We start from the raw sequence: 20,380 nt of genomic DNA, 5'->3' as shown, positions 1-20,380 counted from the left end.
AATACAATACCTGGGAATACATCTAACAAGGGACATGAAGGACCTCTTCAAAGAGAACTACAAACCACTGCTCGAGGAAATAAGAGAGGACACAAACAAATGGAAAAACATTCCATCCTCATGGAGAGGAAGAATCAATATCATGAAAATGGCCATACTGCCCAAAGTGATTTATAGATTCAGTGCTATTCTCATCAAACTACCATTGACATTCTTCACAGAATTAGAAAAAAACTTTTTAAATTTCATATGGAAACAAAGAAGACCCCATATAGCCAAGATGATCCTAAGCAAAAAGAGCAAAGCTGGAGGCATTACACTATCTGACTTCAGACTATAGTAGAAGGGTATAGTAACCAAAACAACATGGTACTGGTACCAAAACAGACATATAGACCAATGGAGCAAAACAGAGACCTCAGAAATAACACCACACATCTACAGCCATCTGATCTTCAACAAACCTGACAAAAGCAATGGGGAAAGGATCTCCTATTCAGTAAATGATGCTGGGAAAACTGGCTAGCCATATTCAGAAAACTGAAACTGGACCCCTTCCTTACACCTTATACAAAAAATAACTCAGGATGAATTAAAGACTTAAATGTAAAACCCAAAACCTTAAAAACCCTAGAAGAAAACCTATGCAACACCATTCAGGACATAGGCCTGGGCAAAAACTTCATGACAAAAACACCAAAAGCAATTGCGACAAAAGCCAAAATTCATAAATGGTGTTAAACTAAAGAGCTTCTGCACAGCCAAAGAAGCTGTCATCAGAGTGAACAGGAAGCGTACCGAATGGGAGAAAATTTTTGCAAACTACCCATCTGACAAAGGTCTAATAATTATCTAAAATTTACAAGGAACTTAAACATACATTCAAGAAAAAAAAAACCCCCATCAAAAAGTGGGCAAAAGATATCAACAGACACTTCTCAAAAGAAGACATTTACACAGCCAACAAACATGAAAAAAGCTCAACATCACTGGTCATCAGAGAAATGCTAATCAAAACCAACCATAATGAGACACCATCTCATGCCAGTCAGAATGGCAATTATTAAAAAGTCAGGAAACAATGCTGGTGAGACTGTGGAGAAATAGGAACACTTTTACACTGTTGGTAGGAATGAAAATTAGTTCAACCATTGTGGAAGACATTATGGCAGCGATTCCTCAAAGATCTAGAATCAGAAATACATTTGACTCAGCAATTCCATTACTGGATATATACCCAAAGGAATATAAATCATTCTACTATATAAAGACACACACACACATACACACACATATATATTTTTTGAGAAAGAGTCTCGCACTGTCACCTGGGCTGGCATGCAATGGCATGATCTCGGCTCACTGCAACCTCCGCCTCCCGGGTTCAAGTGATTCTCTTGCATCAGCCTCCCAAGTAGTTGGGATTACAGGCACCTGCCACCACACCCAGCTAATATTTTGCATTTTTAGTGGAGATGAGGTTTCACTATGTTGGTCAGGCTGGTCTTGAACTCCTGACCTCATGATCTGCCCGCCTTGGCCTCCCGAAGTGCTGGGATTACAGGCGTGAGCCACCGCGCCCGGCCACAAAGTATGTTTATTGCAGTGCTCTTTACAATAGCAAAGACATGGAACCAACTGAAATGCCCATCAGTGATAGACTGGATAAAGAAAATGTGGTGCATACACACTATGGAATACTGTGCAGCAATAGAAAGGAATGAGATCATGTCCTTTGCGGGGACGTGGATGAAACTGGAAGCCATCATCCTCAGCAAACTATCATGGGAGCAGAAAACCAAACACCACATGTTCTCATTCCTAAGTGGGAGTTGAACATTGAGAACACATGGATACAGAGAGGGGAACAACACATACCAGGGCCTGTTAGGGGGTAGTGGTTGAGGGGAGGGAAGTTAGAGGGCAGGTTGATAGGTGTAGCAAACCACTATGGCAAATGTAGACCTGTGTAACCACGTTCTGCACATTTATCCCATTTTTTTTAGAAGGAAAAAAAGATAATAATGAACCTGTATAATGGAGTAGACTATACCATTTAGGTTTGTGTAAGTACACGCTATGATGTTTGCACAACAAACGGACGACACGTTTCTGAGAATGTATTCCCATCATTAAGTGATGCATGACTGACCACACTAATTGGGATCCTATATGACAAGTTAATCACTCACTTATAATGCTGTTTTCTTTTTCCATTGACTCCAAAAGTGTGCGTTTCAAACCTCTGAATACCTAATCTGTATTCTTGTATCTTATTGAGTGTCATAAAGCACAGCAAAGATTGGCATTTTAAGATTTCAGATTTTAAAACATGGGTCTCTAGAGAAGTAGACTAACCATCAAGAGAAAGATGAGGAATGCTCCAACTGTTTGTGTCCCTATGGCTTAAAATAAGGGACATAAACTGTGCCAATCATATAACATGCCATTTAGAGGGATCACAGACTGCCAGCAGGAGACCATCACAGATTACAGGAGGTGCCATAAGACCTCTACTTTCAGTGATGCTTTAGGCTTTCCCGGTGTAGAAGTTTTCCTCAGTCCTCAAAATTTAAGCATACATTGGCAAAGGAATGAAGAGGAGAGCGACGTAAAAAGTCAGTGTTCTTTACTAATAAACTCCCTAACCAGCATACTTTAATATTCTGTTTTTCTGGGTGGACCGTGGTTCCTGTAAACTTGTAATTATTACCCTAAGAATTTAAATTGCAGCTAAAGAGTAGGTAAAATAGGATCTGACAAAATAGAAACATTTTGGAAGGCAGGGAATTTTAACCTCAGTCTAATGGTCTCGTACAGGGTTCAAGAAACTGCTTTTGTAAAGGTCCATGGTAAATGTGTAGGCTCTGCAGGCCAAGAGCTGCAACTGACAGATGCAGTCCATCACAGTTATTCAACTGTGCCACTGTAGAGCAAAAGCAGCCAGAGAGAATATGTAAATAAAGGAGCATGACTATGTTCCAATAAAACTTTATGTATATTGAGTTTCATATAATTTTTACAAGTTATGAAATAATTCTTTGGATTTTTTTTGAGCATTTGAAAATATAAAAATCATTCTTTAGCTCATGAGCCATGAACTGCATTGGGCCATGCTCTAATAGTAGAGCTGACCCCTGCTCTAGTAGTAGAAAGGCTTAAAACTCAGGGAGAAAAATGATACCATACATCAGTTTCTCTTCTCTTTCTTCTCTTACGTAAAAATATGTCATCAAGCTGTGCCTCTCAGGAATGGCATGCAAACAAAAATTCAAGATTGGATGATATACAAGTGCCAGGTATTTTTAATATTTGTTTGTTAGGGTGACAACACTTGCAGCTCAACTTTCTGCTGTGGTTGTTTTAAAACTGTACTTTATCTCTGGAGCATCTTTTTCTAAATAATGGAAAGCTAAGGGTTTTCTCAGGCTATTGCAGGAAGAAGAGAGATGGCACTCCTATTTTGTCTAAATATTTTCTAGTTTTCTTCCCAGTGGTTTATTCCTGACAGTTTTAATACCTTTTCACAACTTATTTTCAGTCAGTTTTGTAAGCTATTGTTTTGGATTTGGCAGAGACAACTAAATGAGAGTACGCGTTGCAGGGCAGAGCACTCATGATTTTCTAGGGCAGCTGGAGTCTCGATGCCGCACAAGTGAATTTAATACTCTTTTATTTTCCTGTTTATTTCTGAAATGTGGCTCATGTTATTTGCAGGTGAAGATAATGCATTAAATTCCTAGCAATTGAAAAGAGTAAAATGTACACTTGATTAATTTGAAAATAGCACGACTCTCAAATTTAAAATACATTAATGTGCTTGTGGGTTGTTTATAGTCACTGAAATATCTGTCATTTGCTTTATTTAAAAATTTCAGGTGGAGAAACCTTGCAGCGGTGGCCAAGATTTACTTCTGTATCCAGCTAAGAGAAAGCAGCTTTTGAGAAGTGAACTGGACACTGAGAAAGTACCTCCATCCCCACTACCTGCTCCCAAACAAACACCACCATTGAAAGGGTGTCCAACAGTTGTGGCAGGAGACTTTAAAGAAAAAGTGGCAGAGCTGCTGGTGAAATACACAAGTGGCCTTTGGGCCAGTGCACTCCCAAAAGCATTTGAGGAAATGTACAAAGTGAAATTCCCTGAGGATGCCTTAAAAAATCTTTCCTCACTTTCTGATGTATGCACCATAGACTACATTTCTGGAAATCCTCAGAAGGCCATTCTCTATGCTAAACTTCCATTGCCCACTGACAAAATCCAAACGGATGCAGGGCAAGCACATGGTGATCATGATATCAAGGCTATGGTTGAACAAGAGTATTTGCAGATAGAAGAAAACATGGCTGAAAGCGCTAATACCTTTATGGAGGACATAGCAGTTCCTCCTTTAATGATTCCAACTGAAGCATCACCATCTGTGTTGGTGGTTGAACTGAGCAACACAAATGAAGTGGTTATCAGGCAAGTTTCATTTTCTAATTCTTTAGGATTCTGATATACTGTTGTCACTTGACTATTCTTCACATGGATGCTGAGGGTTAAAGGAAAAATAATATATTCTTAGTTCTATAGAGTTATAGTGAGGCTTAATAATGTATTAATATTTGTTAAATGTTCAAAATATACAACTATCCTAAGATTACTAATAACTTTAAAAATTGGAATGATAATATGAACTTGAAAAAAGATTTATGTCAAAAACATGATGGGAACTACATTATGTCAAAAGCAATACCTAGTTTGCAGAAAAAGCAAGTGCCCCACACACTACATAATACTATTTAATCCGGGACTATGTAGTATTTCCTAAAAGTAAAAATAGCTCAGAGCTGCTTTCCTTGTATAATACATCAGATTAGACTTTGGACCCAAAGGGGATCTGTTGTTTGAGTCTTTCAGTATTGTTGCCTGAGAGGAGGCATCATTGCCTAAGTAGCTAACAGTAACTAGAATAACAAAAAGCAGTCCAGCTCCAGGCACCTGTCTTGGACTTTTGGAGAAAATGCAGAATACATGGAAAATATAGAAAGACTATAATTTGCAGTCTCCATTTGGGAAAAAGAATGGGAACCTATGTAGCTGAACCACTGGAGGCACCAGTCCAGGGTGTGGCCATGGGTGGGCAGATCAGAAAAATGCTGAAGCAAACAGAATCTGGGCTCCTTCAACCAAATGGTCCTTTGATTTGGGCTGTCACTCCTCCAGAGACCCTAACTGGAATGGAAAGGCCCAAAGAAGAACCACAAAAAATAATCAGAATCCTTCAATGAAAGAAGAGCTCAAAAATTTAAAGCTCTTCCATTTGAGCAAATGAAATCTGAGGAGATAATAAAGTGAACCTAGTATCTTCAGATGCGCAAACTAGAAGAACCTCCAGAAAGTTTAGAGAGGATAAAGCTTTTATTCTAAGGTGTGTGGCCTGAAGATATAAATAGGTTGCTGAGGGTTAGAGGTCCCAATATGTTTCACTATTGTATTGAAGGAAAGGGACAGATATTGAAGGCCACGTTGCCACCTTTCTCCATTTGACTATACTATAAAGAAACTTCCATGGCAGGATCCTTTGGTATCTGTTAACCAGTAATTGTTGGTGCCATAGTCAGAGACCAAGCACCAGGCCATACCAATCACATGGTTTCTGTTGTTCACACTAAGGTTTGCCAGGGGTCTGGATCAGTTCTAGGACTTTAGTAGAAGGGTTCTAATCTATTCCAGGATGATTGTATCCAGGGTCTTCAGATTATTTAAATACCTTTTCCCAGTAGGAATTTAAATCCTGGTGTCAGCATTTTATGTGTTCAGCAGAGTGGCTGGCAACCAGCAAGCAAGATGGGTAATGTCTGCCATTAGGCTGACCCTAGGTTATTGGTTTCTGCCCTCCCCACAAGACTTTGCAGACCTCCACCAGACTGAACCCTGTTCTGTACCCTCATCTTCACCCAGGCAGGCAGTAGGCACTGGAAGCTGAATCTCTGGCTCATTAGCGCCTGGAGGGTACTGGGGCAGAACCCTCATCTCAAATATGGGAATCCCTTGTCTCAAAAATTAACTTTGTAAAACTTCATATTTAGGGCATCCCTAAACTGACCTATCCATCATTCTTTTCCCCCCTTGCTCAGGTAATTTGAGGATAATATATGACCTCATTCTCGTCATTACTCACTCTCATACACCTGTAATGTCAGTCCTGCACTCTGCCTCGTCCAACACCCTCCCTCTTCCCCCCATCTGTGCAGCCCTCCTTCTCTCCTGGCTGCTTAAGAGAAGAGAAGCTGCCTGCAGATGCCTAGCCATTTCTCATCACCATCCTCCCCTCTGGCAGGAGCCTGTGTTTGGCAGACCACCATGTCAGGGCTGCAGCCCAGGCCTCTGCCAGTTGAGCACCCAGGGCTATGTAGCAGAGCTAGGGGAAGGCCCAGTGAGACTCTAGGTCCCAGCAAATGGGCACTTGGGTGCAGTTGCAGACCTTCTGGAGGACTTCAGAGCCAAGAGTGCAACTGCATTCCAGGCAATGCCTTAGTATTTGCAAAGCTGAATACATTTAAATGATGGTAGCTGGCTCAGTGGCACATACACATCCTCCCAACTACTCAGCAGACTGAGGTGGGAGGATTGCTTGAGCCCAGGAGTCCAACCTAGGTAGCATAGCAGTGAAACCCTGTCTCAAAAAAAAAAAAAATTAAATTTAAACTATAAGACTATGGCAAAGCTTCTGCAGCTATTTCTGAAGCCAATAATATGCACATAATATTTCATTTTAAAATAGCCATTGCACATGGTTTCCATTTTGTGTAGGACTTTCTGAGGTGTTTTTCACTCCCCCCCCCCCCCCCGTAATGAATAGCTTGACTATGGCATCTTCTGCCCTGCTGATAATTACCAAGAATACATAGAAATAGTCCTAAAGGAACCATTTCTTAGAGCTGTACAGGCCCACTTGGAGCCTGGGTAAAACCTGGAACAATACAAAGAACAAGATTCTTGTGGCATCTCCCCCGTCTCCTGGGCCAAGTGATGCTGGTGCTGTTAAGAGTATAGCCTTCTGGCTGGGCGCGGTGGCTCAAGCCTGTAATCCCAGCACTTTGGGAGGCCGAGACGGGCGGATCACAAGGTCAGGAGATCGAGACCATCCTGGCTAACACGGTGAAACCCCGTCTCTACTAAAAATACAAAAACTAGCCGGGCGAGGTGGCGGGCGCCTGTAGTCCCAGCTACTCGGGAGGCTGAGGCAGGAGAATGGCGTAAACCCGGGAGGCGGAGCTTGTATTGAGCTGAGATCTGGCCACTGCACTCCAGTCCGGGCGACAGAGCGAGATTCCGCCTCAAAAAAAAAAAAAAAAAAAAAGAGTATAGCCTTCCAGCTAAAAAGGCCTTGATCCTATGACTGGAACAGCTTCTGTTACATGACCCAAACTTGATATGCCAGGTTTTACACCCTAGAAGGAGACCCTGGATGAAATCATCTCTGAGGACTAAAGCGCAAGAAAACAGTAGCCTGTTTTGATAACATGAACTGGAACAAGGTGACCACATTTGTCAACAATAGAAAATTGTAGAAGGAAATAAGGACACAATCCTGAAAAATAAATGTTTCTCAACAAGCATACAATTTTAGAGATATTTGACTAGAATATGGTACCTCTTTTAAGGGTATCAGAAGTCAACATTTTGTTGTAATGTGTTCAAATTCTTTAATAAGTTTGGAGGAGGTGTCACATTGTTGTGTTTAGTGTACTTAAAGCTTTGTTTTTTCTCTAGTAAAATTTCATTGCGGTTTCAAAGCTTGACCCAGCCCTTGTCAGGGCAAAACTGTGTTCTAGATTCTCTTCTTAGTAATCTGTAAAGATTTCCAGCAGCCTTAGTCAAGATCCAGCGTCGACCCTCGCTTCTCTGGCCTCCAGGCCTCCCTTGGTGTCTCCATTTTCCATGTCTCCTCCTCTCTCCCCTTCCTGACTCTTCTCAGCTTTGTCCTTCCTGAGGACACTATCACTGCTTCCTGTTATGCCCTCTCGTTGTCTGGATTGCTCCATGTTTTTTTGTTGTGGGATATGTTGGACCAAACGTTTGCTGTGTTGTTTGGTGTGTGTTTTGTGCGATCTCCATTATCCCTTATCTGAGAGGGTGAGAGGGAGTCTCACTCTATCGTCCAGGCTGGAGTACAGTGGTGTGATCTTGGCTCGCTGCAACCTGCAACCTCCACCTCCCGGGTTCAAGCAAATCTCCTGTCTCAGCCTCCCAAGTAGCTGGGACTACAGGCACCTGCCTCCACACCAGCTAATTTTTGTATTTTTAGTAGAGATGGGATTTCACCATATTGGCCAGGCTGGTCTCAAACTCCTGACCTTGTAATCTACCCGCCTCGGCCTCCCAAAGTGCTGGGATTACAGATGTGAGCCACTGTGCCCAGCCCCTTTATCTTTTTCAAGAGATAAGTATTTCATTGAATACACGTTCTCCTCCCTGTTGATATAAGCAAGTCCGAGGCTGGAACCAAAGACAGCAGCAGAGAAAACAGAAGGACAAAAACAAATTCCTATTGTTTTCCTTCTTCTAGGTTACTTCATTTGCGTTTTCTTTTAACTGATTCAGGTATGTGGGCAAAGACTATTCTGCTGCTCAGGAATTAATGGAAGATGAGATGAAGGAATATTACAGTAAGAATCCTAAGGTCATACCAGTCCAGGCTGTGAATGTTGGGCAGTTGCTGGCCGTAAATGCCGAGGAGGACGCCTGGTTACGAGCACAGGTCATCTCAACAGAAGAGAACAAAATAAAGGCAAGCACTGTTTACTTTGTCATAGCATTATGGATACAAATACCTTATTATTTTCCAAATGTAAATATTTTTTACATTTTTCAAATTTAAATGTTGTATCCTATAACTATATGTAGTTTTCAGAGGAAGTTGAAAAGATAATATCTGTAAAAGGTTATCCCTGTCAACCTTTAAATTTGTGGTAGTCATATTATCTCAAGAGTTTTAATTAAGAAAAATAAATTCCCCATGGGAGTATTCATAACCCATTATCCAATCAGGGAAGGGTACTTCCTATTCCTAGGGGATGTATAATGAATACTGACCAGAACTCTGTGGGCCTCTTATCAAGGCCAGTACTTTGGAGTGAGGGAAGCCATACAGACCAAAGGAGACAATTCTTCTTCTCCCTATTCTGTAGCCAAGACACAGGTCCTTCTCCACAGCTGCTCCCGGCGTAGCCTTCTCCACCCTCTTGAAAAGGCCAGTGGGCCCGTTTGCCACTCTCTTCCATCAGCAGACTCTTCTGGGCTTGACTCCATTCGTGGATATCAGCCTCTGCCCTTTGCCTTTTCATACTGTCAATGCAGAGACCAAGAAGGACAGTTTCCCTGAGGGTAGTGTCTCAGGGCCTTGGAACACCCAAATAACATACAGAGAAATTATGTATTAGCTCCATGTGCTGTGTGGTCAGTTGTACTGGTGTATTTTTAATGTGTCACTTCTTTCTATCTGGGTGGAAGCTGTATGTCTATTTGGAATTTATCCTTTGAATCATGGGCCTGCTACTTGATAGAGAATTTGGAGGGAGAAAAAGTCTTTTCTTTCTCGAGTGTTAAGATGTCTCCCTTCCCTAAAGGAAAATGCTTTTTAAGACTTGGGTTCATTTCTGTCCTTCATGATGGGAAGGACACTGTGTAGAAGGGTGGCCCTTGTTCCCCACTTCTATAGTCCCTTGTATTTATACAGAGCACTCTTAGACTATGAGGGGAATGTATCTAAGATCTTTTGGTTTTCTCTAGATTTTGCAAGCAGGGAAATATGTTTCTATTTCTGCAGGCTCTGTTCCATAATACAAAACCTTATTCCGTGTGCCACTATCAGCTGCCAGCTGGTAATCCTATATGTGTCATTGAGTGCAAATGACCAGTCCCTGAACCCAGGCTTAAGTACATCAGTTACTGGCCACTGAACCCCCCGCTACAAGTGGGAGTTAGGAGGTCAGAAAGGGATACTGCTGTTTCTTAGCAGATTGCTCAATAGGAGAGGCCCTGACCCTCTCCAGAAGTAAGCTCACCCAACCACCCACCCACCCTTTCCCATCTGCAGAGGCATTTAGGAAATGTCCTAGCTGAATCTACAGAGGCACGAGTTCTGAGTAATTTGACTGACTTTAAAAATCTGAAAATTGGAAAATAGTTTGCCAGTTTCTTATGAACACTTACCATATGACCCCTAAGGCCCACAAGGTGTCTTGTACATACATGAGTGTTGTAGCATTATTAATAGCCCCAAACTGGACACAGCCCAAATGTTCACCAACAGGTGAATCATAAAAACAAATTGTAGTTTATTCATATAGTGGAACACTGTTCAACAATACAAAGGAATTAACTACAGATATAAACAGTTTCATGGACAAACCTCACAGATTTTGTGCTGAGCAAAAGAAGTCAGGCACAAGAGAGTAATGTGTATGATTTCGTGTAAATGATGTCTAAGAGCAGGTAAAATTCATCTACAGTGATAGAAATCAGATCAGTGGTTGCCTGGGACAGGAGGTGGAGGGGGGCTAATTGCAAAGGGCAAGAGGAAACTTTTGGAGTGGTGTAAATGGTCTATATGTTGATTATTTTGATGATTATATGGATATATACATTGGTCAAAGCCCATCAAACTGTATTGTAAACGGGTATCTTTTATTCAGTATAAATTATACTTAAAGTTTGACACCTGGAAGAAGCTAAGGACCACGATGATCACTGGGCCAATGGAGAACACAGGACTTGGACACTAGTCCTGAGTCTGCCTGTATCTGGGTGTGTGCCTTTGGTCAAGTCCCTCCATTCCTCTAGGTCTCTAGTTGATAGGAGATAACTATCCCTAAACGTTCCTAGATAAACTATTTCCTGGCCATTTCACTCCCCTGGCCCTTAGGAAGTTCAGCAAAAGCTAAGCTATTTTAAGGCACAGAGATTTCTTATGAAGAGAAGAATCATACGTAAATCCTAGTGACACATTAACAGTGGAACAATATTTACAATAAATATTGCAGATATTCCACAAGGATATCTCCCAGTCTAAAGTCTATAGGGCAGTCACTTTCTTCCCTCCCTCCCTCCTTCTACTTCGGGAATTCAAGCTCTCATGTCAGATAGAACTGAGTCTCAGCTCTGCCATTTCTAGCTGCGTGGCCTTGGGAAAGTTATTTAACTTCCCTGATTGCTTATCCGTAAAATCAGATACTCTCATCATGTTGTATCTGCCTGATACACTTTTTCACTTTTTCCTGGAGCCAAGAACAAAACATACAAGTCCTTGTTCTGAAGAAGCTTACATTCTAGTGAGAAAAGAGCAATGACAAGCATACAGTAAACACGCAAAACAATTTTAGTCCAATGAAGGAAATAACCAAGGCACTATGATAGAAAATAACTCTGAAGCAAGAGATAGGCAGAGTGATGTGATCTCATTTAGATGCTTCAGAAATCGTTCTAGGACTGTTGTTGGGAATGGACTGTAGGGCACAGAAGGAAAGTAATACTGGTTAGGTGGCTGTTGTAATAGCCAGCTACCTTGTAACCTGGATTAGTGAAGATGGTGGTAGTGGAAGAGATTCAGGATATATTTGGAGATAGAACTGACAGGACACTAACTTGTTGGAAGTGGATGGTAAGCAGAAGAGAAGATTCAAGATAGCTACTGGGTTTGGGGCTTGAGCAATTGGATATTGGTGCCATTTGTTGAAATTGGGACGTCAGAAAAACCATTGTGGAGAACAATTGAGAATTTCATAGGACCTGCTAGGTTTGAGAATAGCTATCAGATGTCACATGGATGAGTTTGGAGCTCAGGGAGCAGTTAGGACTGGAGATGTGTCAGGTTGGGAAGCATCGGCATATAGGTGCCGTGTGAAATCACAGGGCGAGGTGAGATCACCTAGAGAGGGAATACACGTAGAGAGGAGGAGGGGCCTGGGACCAGGTCCTGAAACCCTTCAGTATTTACATGGAGGCATAAGGGGAGCAGAGAAGCCTATAAAGATGGCCAAAGAAGAAAAACCAAGAGAGTGGTGTCACAGAAGCCAGAAAAAGAAAGCATCTCATGACGAAGGGAATGACCAGCCTTGTCATTTCTGCTGAGAATTACGGGCTGGATGCGAAGAATGAAAAGGGTAGCTTGGTATCTTGTGCAGCAGCAAGCTCTTGGGACAGCAGTGATTGTAGCAATCCAGGCCTGAACTTGTTCCCCACATCCCCATGAAGCTGACAAAGACGATTTCTCCCTTTATTTGGAGAAACCCCAGCTACTTAGCACCAGTCTTGCTTTGCTTGAATTGAACTTTGTCTGGTGGTAAGTACTGATTCCCTCCTTGCTTTCCCTGTCAGATCTTTGGTGAGTAGGAGAAACAGGAGATGTGGTCACCCGCTTAGGCTGGCGCCAGTTTGGCCTGACCCAGGCCCTTGTCCCAGGGCAGTCTGCTGGGTGATAGGTAGTGCTGGGAGACCTTTGGCCACTTGATGGTGCCAGAGAACCAGGAATGGACTGGGGCCTTATGCCAGGATTATGTGACTACTGACCCTGATCCCAGGACATTAGAGAGAGAGAGAGGCTACTGAGCCCTCACAGAGCAAAGGACACAGGGCAGGGTGTGGTGAGAGTCAACACTGGACAGTGCATGGACGAGTGTTTTATAAACTGCAGTTGCCATACAAACATGTATGATTAAAAACAACAAAAGAAGCTACAAACAGTTCAGAAACACTTTGAAGCTTTGGAGCAGTTATTCTTTAATCTGTTCTTGTGCTAAGAATATGTTCTGAATTTCCCAGGAGTCATGATTTCACATGCTATGTCCTATTGTCAGACCACGTTATCTCCATTTTGGGCCTGGAAGAACAGAATCTCAGTTGTAGGTGGCAATAGCTATTAAAGGAAATGAGAGCTGCCTGACTCCTGAGGCCTATGAGAAGCAAAAACAGGTGCTAATTTGGGATTGGAGAAATAGACTTGTGCACTTAAATGGCCAGCTGCCTGACATGCAGCCCTGCCAGCGATCTAGGCCTAAGTCAGTGTTGAGTCAGATGTGGATTCTAAGAGATGATCTTTCTGATACAAGGTAGACAGGCCCCACAGGCCCACTTATCACATTATCACATGGCCAGGAAACGGAGTTAGTGGTGTCTTCTGCTTTTTTCCCTTAGATTCTCTGCTGGGGAGGGTTTTTGTTTCGTGTGTTTAGTACCATGATCTAGGTACTAAGAAGCTGGCCTGTGGACTTTATTTTCAGGGAAGCAGTGAAAGGAGCCTACTTCATGTTACTTGGTATTAAGGCCAAGACTTTGCCCTGGTTTTTGTTGTTGTTTTGTCTGCTTTGTTTCTTTTAATAACCATCATCTGCTTTAATTAGAGATGCATATTAGGTTTTCAACATTTTCCCTTAGATTCTTGGTTATTCTAAACCATAGCTTAATGTTTCTAGATTTTATTTTCTCAAAAAAAGGCTTTGTGTTTATATAATCCTTTTAAACTGAAGATTCTATAAATATTCTTAAAAATAATATCCAGGCTCTTAACAATCTGTGCTAATGGTGAGGAAAAGTTGTGCAGGTTTCTGCAAACACAGACCTCTGTTCAGCAGACTTAGGGCCTTTTGCTGAGCTGAAAGAAGGCCTAACCCAGCTTCACACCCTTGAAAAAAGTAGGTACACCTGTTTTCCAGTTTAGAATTCCATGCTGTTCAGCAGTGATACCATTGCTGTCATTGATGAAGCATCTCGGTCCCTGGAAGCACTGTAGCTGAGAGCAACCATCACAAATGCTGCTTTGGGGATTTAGAATCTGATAGATACCACAAGGATGATGCCTGCCATAGAAACAAACACTGCTGTCCAGGGAACAGGTGGAAATGTGTAACTCAAAAAAGAATAAGCTGATGCAGGCATTATAATGAAAGTACCGAAGGGAAGGGGAGCAGAGTTGGCAGAACCAGGTAGATAGGCTGCTGAGAGACTGGCAACAGCAAGGTGGTGGGGCTGAGCAGTCTTGTTCTTCCCTTTGAAGGGGTAGGGTGAGGTAGAAGACTGGGACCTGGAACCAGGAGCTCTGGTTTCCTTGGTCTCAGCTCCAGTCTTTCTCTTCTGTGGTAAGTCAGGGGCACCTCCCTAGCTTTTTCCAGGTGCCACTGTGCCACTCAGCTTGCTGATTATGGAATAAGATTGAGCCAATTAAGTGTATCAAATGGATTTGTTAAAGAGAGGATAAAGAACTAAACATTGTGTTTTTTTAATCATTAGGTATGCTATGTTGACTATGGTTTTAGTGAAAATGTTGAAAAAAACAAAGCATACAAATTAAACCCGAAGTTTTGTTCACTCTCATTTCAAGCTACAAAATGTAAGCTTGCAGGTAAGAGGAACTTTTTAAAAAATTCTCTCCATTTCAATAGGTTATTACCTATTTTTTTTTTTTTAGGTATATTTGGATGGTTATATATTTGGATGGTTGAATCCTAAAATGGACTAAGTATCTCGTGTTATAATATGTTACTTCTTGAAAGGTTTAAATTCATGTCGAATGTGTTCTTTATAAGATACCATTATAAAATGTTATAATGTTTTATATTTTATGTTATATATAAAATGTATTATAATTTCTTATAAAATGTCTATTAGCCATCTTAAAGGGATTTTTCTTGTTCTAACTGCCCTAGTAACAATTGATGGAGGCCCTGTTTCATGACATTTGATCAGTTTCAATACGTTGTTCAGCGTGTTATGAGGTGACTCTCAGCCCCTTTCCTGCTGAGATGGACTGTGGTGATGCTGTGAGGGTGTGACTGACGCACCCTCATATGCCTAAACATGAGTTTGATCACAGGTCACTTGCAGTTTCTGGCATAGTAGATGTATCATTGTTCTTTTCCTTCCTCCTAAAGGAAACAGAGGAATCCACATGTATGAGAGTGCCGTGTAGGGATAAACTTAAAGGACAGAGAACACATTGGTCATGTTCGTGATAAGGAAAGGCATTGAAATATGCACAATGCCAGGGGGACTTGAGCCAAATGCAGAAAATGATCATAATTATTTCATGAAAATGAGTACTCTGAAAAAATGCCTCCTCCTCAGTGGGATGAATTCTTATGTCACAGGAGCTGGGTTTGGCTCTTATCTGTCTGTGAGATAAACCTGAAGAAATTTTAAAAACTTGTTAACAACTTTTGGAAGTTGGTGTTGGAAAGAATGTATCAAGAGCATAGAACAGGATTTAGGGTGTTGAAATTAAATGTTTGAGAAAAGTTCAAAGTTCTATGTCTGGAGAACAGAACAAGAAAAAGAAAAAAACTCAGGAGGAGTCTGAATTTTAGCTTGTAGATTTAAAGTAGGAAAATATGGAAATAGGCATTATAGTACCATTGGGGAAAATATGAGCTAGTTTTAATTCATTTAATACGTTAACTTAGAATTGTCATATATGTTATGTGGAACTACAGTTTTCTAAGAATTTAAAGAGTAGTTGGACTACAACAAAATTCACCTAATACCTGTGTTATGTTAAGCACTACCTAATCTCTCTTCGATAAATCAGAAGATTCTTTGGTGTCCTAAGGGTCAGTGAAAAAGAAATAACATGGTTGTCTCAATTTCCAATAAATGTTCATTTTATAAGAAAAATAATTGTATATATGTAGGAAGTGCATTACAAACATATGACTGGGAGACATGATTGATGGCTTCTCATATGTATTAGGTTTTTGGTTTTAAATATGTGTTCGTGTATAAAGTGAAGACTGTTTCTCCCAAGGTGGAAATTCTGATTGATCATCCATTTTTCTGCTTGTTTTAAGATTGCCTGCCTTAGTGTATCATTCAAAAGGGCATTTACATTATATTTTTTTAAAACCTAAGAGGTAAGATAAAGATTATAAAGCAAAGCTTTCATATAAAATTTAATAATTTTGCAGTAGGCTTATAATTTTAATAATGGTCAAAACAGACACAATCCATCTATTCATCTTTTAATGATTTTGCTAATTAAGTAGAAATTAAAAGATCCAATATTTTTCAGGCTTGGAAGTCCTGAGTGATGACCCTGATCTAGTGAAGGTGGTTGAGTCTTTAACTTGTGGAAAGATCTTTGCAGTGGAAATACTTGACAAAGCTGACATTCCACTTGTTGTTCTATACGATACCTCAGGAGAAGATGATATCAATATCAATGCCACCTGCTTGAAGGCTATATGTGACAAGTCACTAGAGGTTCACCTGCAGGTACCACTGTGATCACTGTTGTTGCTTGTTACACATTTTGTATGAGAGAAAAATCACCAGAATATTACACATTTTAGGCTTTGATAGAGACAGATTACATCTACATTGAGGGGGAAAAAGGAGGGAGTGGGGCTAGAAGGGAAAAAAATACCAAAATGTTCAGAGTAATTGTTTCTTAGGAACTGGATTTTTTATTTTCCATTTCCTACAAAGAGCATCTATTGATTTTATATGAGATTATTTTGTAAAGATAATAAGGAAAAATAACACAAAAGAAGGGAAAATTGGGTCCATGAAGATGTTTATTATTAGCTTTAACATTTTTTTGATGTGAAGAACATAAATGCCCCAAAAGAAGGAAGCCTTTAAATAAATTATAGAATATCTACTCAGGAGAATAGGATGAGATGTTTAAAATGGTCATTTTAAAGACTTCATAGAAACAATGGGAAACTTCTGTTTTAGTAAGTAGAACCACTGTGAATGTCTTTATTATGGTTTGACTAAAAATGGATAAATTTGAATATTAATTTTGATTATGGTTTTTTAAAATTACCCAAATTCATGTGGCCTCAGGACATGGGTTAGAAAGTAGGCTGATGAAGGATTTAATTTTGTGAGAGTTTATTTTCACTTCTCTTAATGTTGCAAAACATGGTTTATGTAATTCTTTTTCTAAATAAATGATAAGAAAATAAACCAACATTAAAGATAGTCTTGGCCTTTCAGACAATGGAGTGTGGGAGTGTATGCACAATGTCTATTTTGTGCTTGACATAAATGATATTAGACATTTCTTTTAAAAAGAAAAGAATCTAGATTAGTTTTGTACATTTAAGCTATAAATTGCATTTCATCTTACATATACTCTAACTTAAAGATTTTAAAATGCAGAGACTTGTAATGGGATGTTTAGGTAGACACCCTTTAGGTAGGTAAGAGCTGCATTCTGCTCTCAAGCATTCACGAGGTATCCTTTGTCTGTTATAGGTTGACGCCATGTACACAAATGTCAAAGTAACTAATATTTGCTCTGATGGGACACTCTACTGCCAGGTGCCTTGTAAGGGTCTGAACAAGCTCAACGACCTTCTACATAAGATAGAGGACTACTTCCATTGCAAGGTATAGCAGAACCTCTTCTACTTCTAAAATTAGCCCTAAAATTACAAACAAGGGTAATTTACTAAGTTGCGTAAGTATGAACAATTTCTTAGTAGTCCGAAATGGAATCTCTAGAATAGTAGGTAAAGAGCTCCAGACTTCAGAGTTTTAAAAGAAAAACACAACACTGGTTTCCTCATTGTAAAACGAAGATAGCAATAGTGTGTACCCTATAGGATTGTCCTGAGGACACTGTGCCTGTCATGTAGTAAGTGCTCAGCAATACAGTAGATGTGTTATTTATAACATGCAGTTGATGATGCCACAGTGCAGCTGCCTGTGACTGTCTGCTAGAGCCAGCTGACTCTTCTGCCTCAGGCAAGGAGAAACCTTGGAATTTAGGAGGATAATAAAACTTTCCTCCTCAATTCTGCCTTCATCTTCCTCCTCAGACATCACTCCTTGAGCTCTTTATGGACCTGAGAACGTGCCACCTGATAAATGTGGTTCTGCAGTCCAAATTGTATTAATAAGCTCCATATCCTTTAATTATAGTATTTTTTTCTGAATCAAGCTCTGCAGAGGTTTTATTGTGCTTTAAGTTTCTAAAATGGTTTCCTTACCTCCATTAGGACATTATGGTCATATTTCAGAATATGCTGTGCTTTCCAAATCACTAAACCCTACTGCCACTTCTGCCCTTACCCCCTCGTCCCTGGAAGTGAACCCTTCCCTCTGACCCACAAAGCACATCAGGCCCCTCAGGGCATTCATGTTCAGTTTGCATGTTAGCTATCTGGGTACTTATTTGCCTTTCTAGAGTGTATGCTTCTTGAGGGCGTAGACTGTACCTTACCAATTTTCTGTATCCCTTACACTACCGAATCTAGTGTCTTATGTAGATTAGGCACGCCAAAATATGCACTGAATCAGTTTAAACCCGCGTTCAAAGTACAGTCTGGAACTGAGACATTCCTATAGCTTTATCTTGTTCTGTGTTACAGAGGTTTAATTTTAAGTCTATCTTTGAAAAATCTGAAACCCCCAGCTTAGCTGACTCCAGTGACTCATTTGTATGGATGTTGTCCTTGTAACCTATGGTGGTGAAAAGGACTCGATATTTCCTACTGCACTCGTAACCTAAGTGAGACATTGCCTTTGGGGAGAGTAGAAACACACACCCTGAACAGAAAGAGACCATGGGCAGGTACCCCCAACTTCAAACTACAGCGGAAGAGGAAGATGAGGAGACTTCATCTTTACAGCTGTGATTTGTTGGTATTTAACTGGCACTGACATACATATTCGTATTGATAACATTTCTTTGTTTTTAGAATTTGTTTAGAAAAATGTTTTCTTTAGAAAACATTTAATTTAGAAAACTGTTATCTTTGCATCTAAATGTGAAGAGATGAAAAGAATAGGCCTACAGACAGCTCGTGCACCCTCCTCACTTTTCATCCATGCTGCTCTCCTTTTTGTCAGATTCAACACCTCTCTTCATGTGTAACTGATGGAGCCAGTACCTAAGTGAATCATAATGATATTAGGCTAATGTTTTTAGAAATGTTAACAATGCTGATATATGAGCTATGTGCATGTAGGGAGAGTAAACTACTGATGTCAACAAATGTATGAGTAACAAGACAAAAGTTTTATAACCCTGTGTATTTGCTGCATCCATTGCAGTGTGCTTCCTGCAGGGGAAGGGCTCACAGGAAGTCTGATAACATGTCGGTTAAGTCTGCCAGTGCCACAGCAATCTGTTTTTCTAATGGTGTAGCAATATGCTCTTTGCTAAGAGTAATAAGAGTATCATGCATTTCTGTTTTGTAGCACATGACCTCCGAGTGCTTTGTTTCATTACCCTTCTGTGGGAAAATCTGCCTCTTCCATTGCAAAGGAAAATGGTTACGAGTAGAGGTAAAAATCAGTCACTTGGCTTTTTAATCTTAACTTATTGTGAAATATTTGAAATATACACATAGGTTTTTTAAAAAAATGGAATAAATACTCACAGACTTATCACCAGTTTATGAAATAAAACATGACCAGTATGGTTGAAGTTTCCTGGTCGAAGTTATGGTCGAAGAAAGTTTACATCTCCTTTCTTCTGCCTCCACCCCAGTTTCATTTGTTTTTTCTCATTCTTACTGGTTTATATTCTTACTGTATTTGTACTTGTAGATACACACTTTTACTGTGTATTTTTATATATAAATAGTGGAAATATATTAATGAATATGTGTATGGAATATAAAGGTAAATGAATAAATATAACTAAATGAATAAATATTTTCAAACTTTATGTAAGTAGTAAGAGGTATTGGTCATGCTTTTTCATTCATTATGTTTGTGAGATTCATTCATGTTGATGTGTGCAGCTCTAGTTCATCTATTTTTACTGCTGTATGATTCAACACTATGAATATGCCAACGTTATCACTCCATCTTCCTGATGATGGATATTTAGATTGTTCCTAATTTTTTGAACCTTCCTGTCCGTGTCTTCCAGGGTACATACATAGGAATGGAGTTTCTAGGTATTGGGAATGCATATCTTCAGTTTTACTAGATCTTGCTTAATTGCTGTCCAAAGTTGCCCTTCCATTGAGAGTATATCCCTTTAAGAGCTATGGCTTCATGGGGCAGTGTCAGATCCTCCCTCCCTCCTGCCTGGATTAAGGCCGTGTCTCCTGCTCAGGACTATTTTGGCTTTAATGTTCACATACTCTTCTATGTCTAGTCACTAACAATTGTCTTATTTTCTTGTAAGCTCAGTTATGAACTTGAATTTTGTTATGGTTTATCCTGTGTTTCTGTATGTTTTTTAAAAATGCAGGTTTTGGATTTTTGTGGTTGCTTTCCCTCCCTCTGTCTTTCTTCATCTAGTTTGAGGTGGCACACACCTGTAATACCAGCATTTTGGGAGGCCAAGGCGGGAGGATGACTTGATGTCAGGAGTTTGAGACCAGCCTGGGCACAATAGTGAGATACCATCTCTACAAAACCAAAGAGAAAAAA

General features: G+C 40.2%; 1 protein-coding gene across 1 annotated transcript in view; it reads left to right on the top strand.

The window, feature by feature from the left end:
* TDRD7 (tudor domain containing 7) overlaps positions 1 to 20,380 on the top strand; it is an 86,981-nt gene that overhangs the window by 42,447 nt on the left and 24,154 nt on the right. The window contains exons 7-12 of the mRNA XM_017887599.1: positions 3,879 to 4,465; positions 8,594 to 8,780; positions 14,276 to 14,387; positions 16,050 to 16,252; positions 17,243 to 17,377; positions 19,193 to 19,279. Of these exons, the coding sequence (XP_017743088.1) occupies positions 3,879 to 4,465; positions 8,594 to 8,780; positions 14,276 to 14,387; positions 16,050 to 16,252; positions 17,243 to 17,377; positions 19,193 to 19,279 (1,311 nt within the window). The remainder of the gene's footprint in view (positions 1 to 3,878; positions 4,466 to 8,593; positions 8,781 to 14,275; positions 14,388 to 16,049; positions 16,253 to 17,242; positions 17,378 to 19,192; positions 19,280 to 20,380) is intronic.

This window comes from Rhinopithecus bieti, unplaced genomic scaffold, assembly GCF_001698545.2.
Source record: "Rhinopithecus bieti isolate Rb0 unplaced genomic scaffold, ASM169854v2 scaffold_16773, whole genome shotgun sequence".
Classification (NCBI taxonomy): Eukaryota; Metazoa; Chordata; class Mammalia; order Primates; family Cercopithecidae; genus Rhinopithecus; species Rhinopithecus bieti.
Note: the sequence above shows the minus strand (reverse complement) of the source record. Positions and strands in the feature narration are given on the sequence as shown.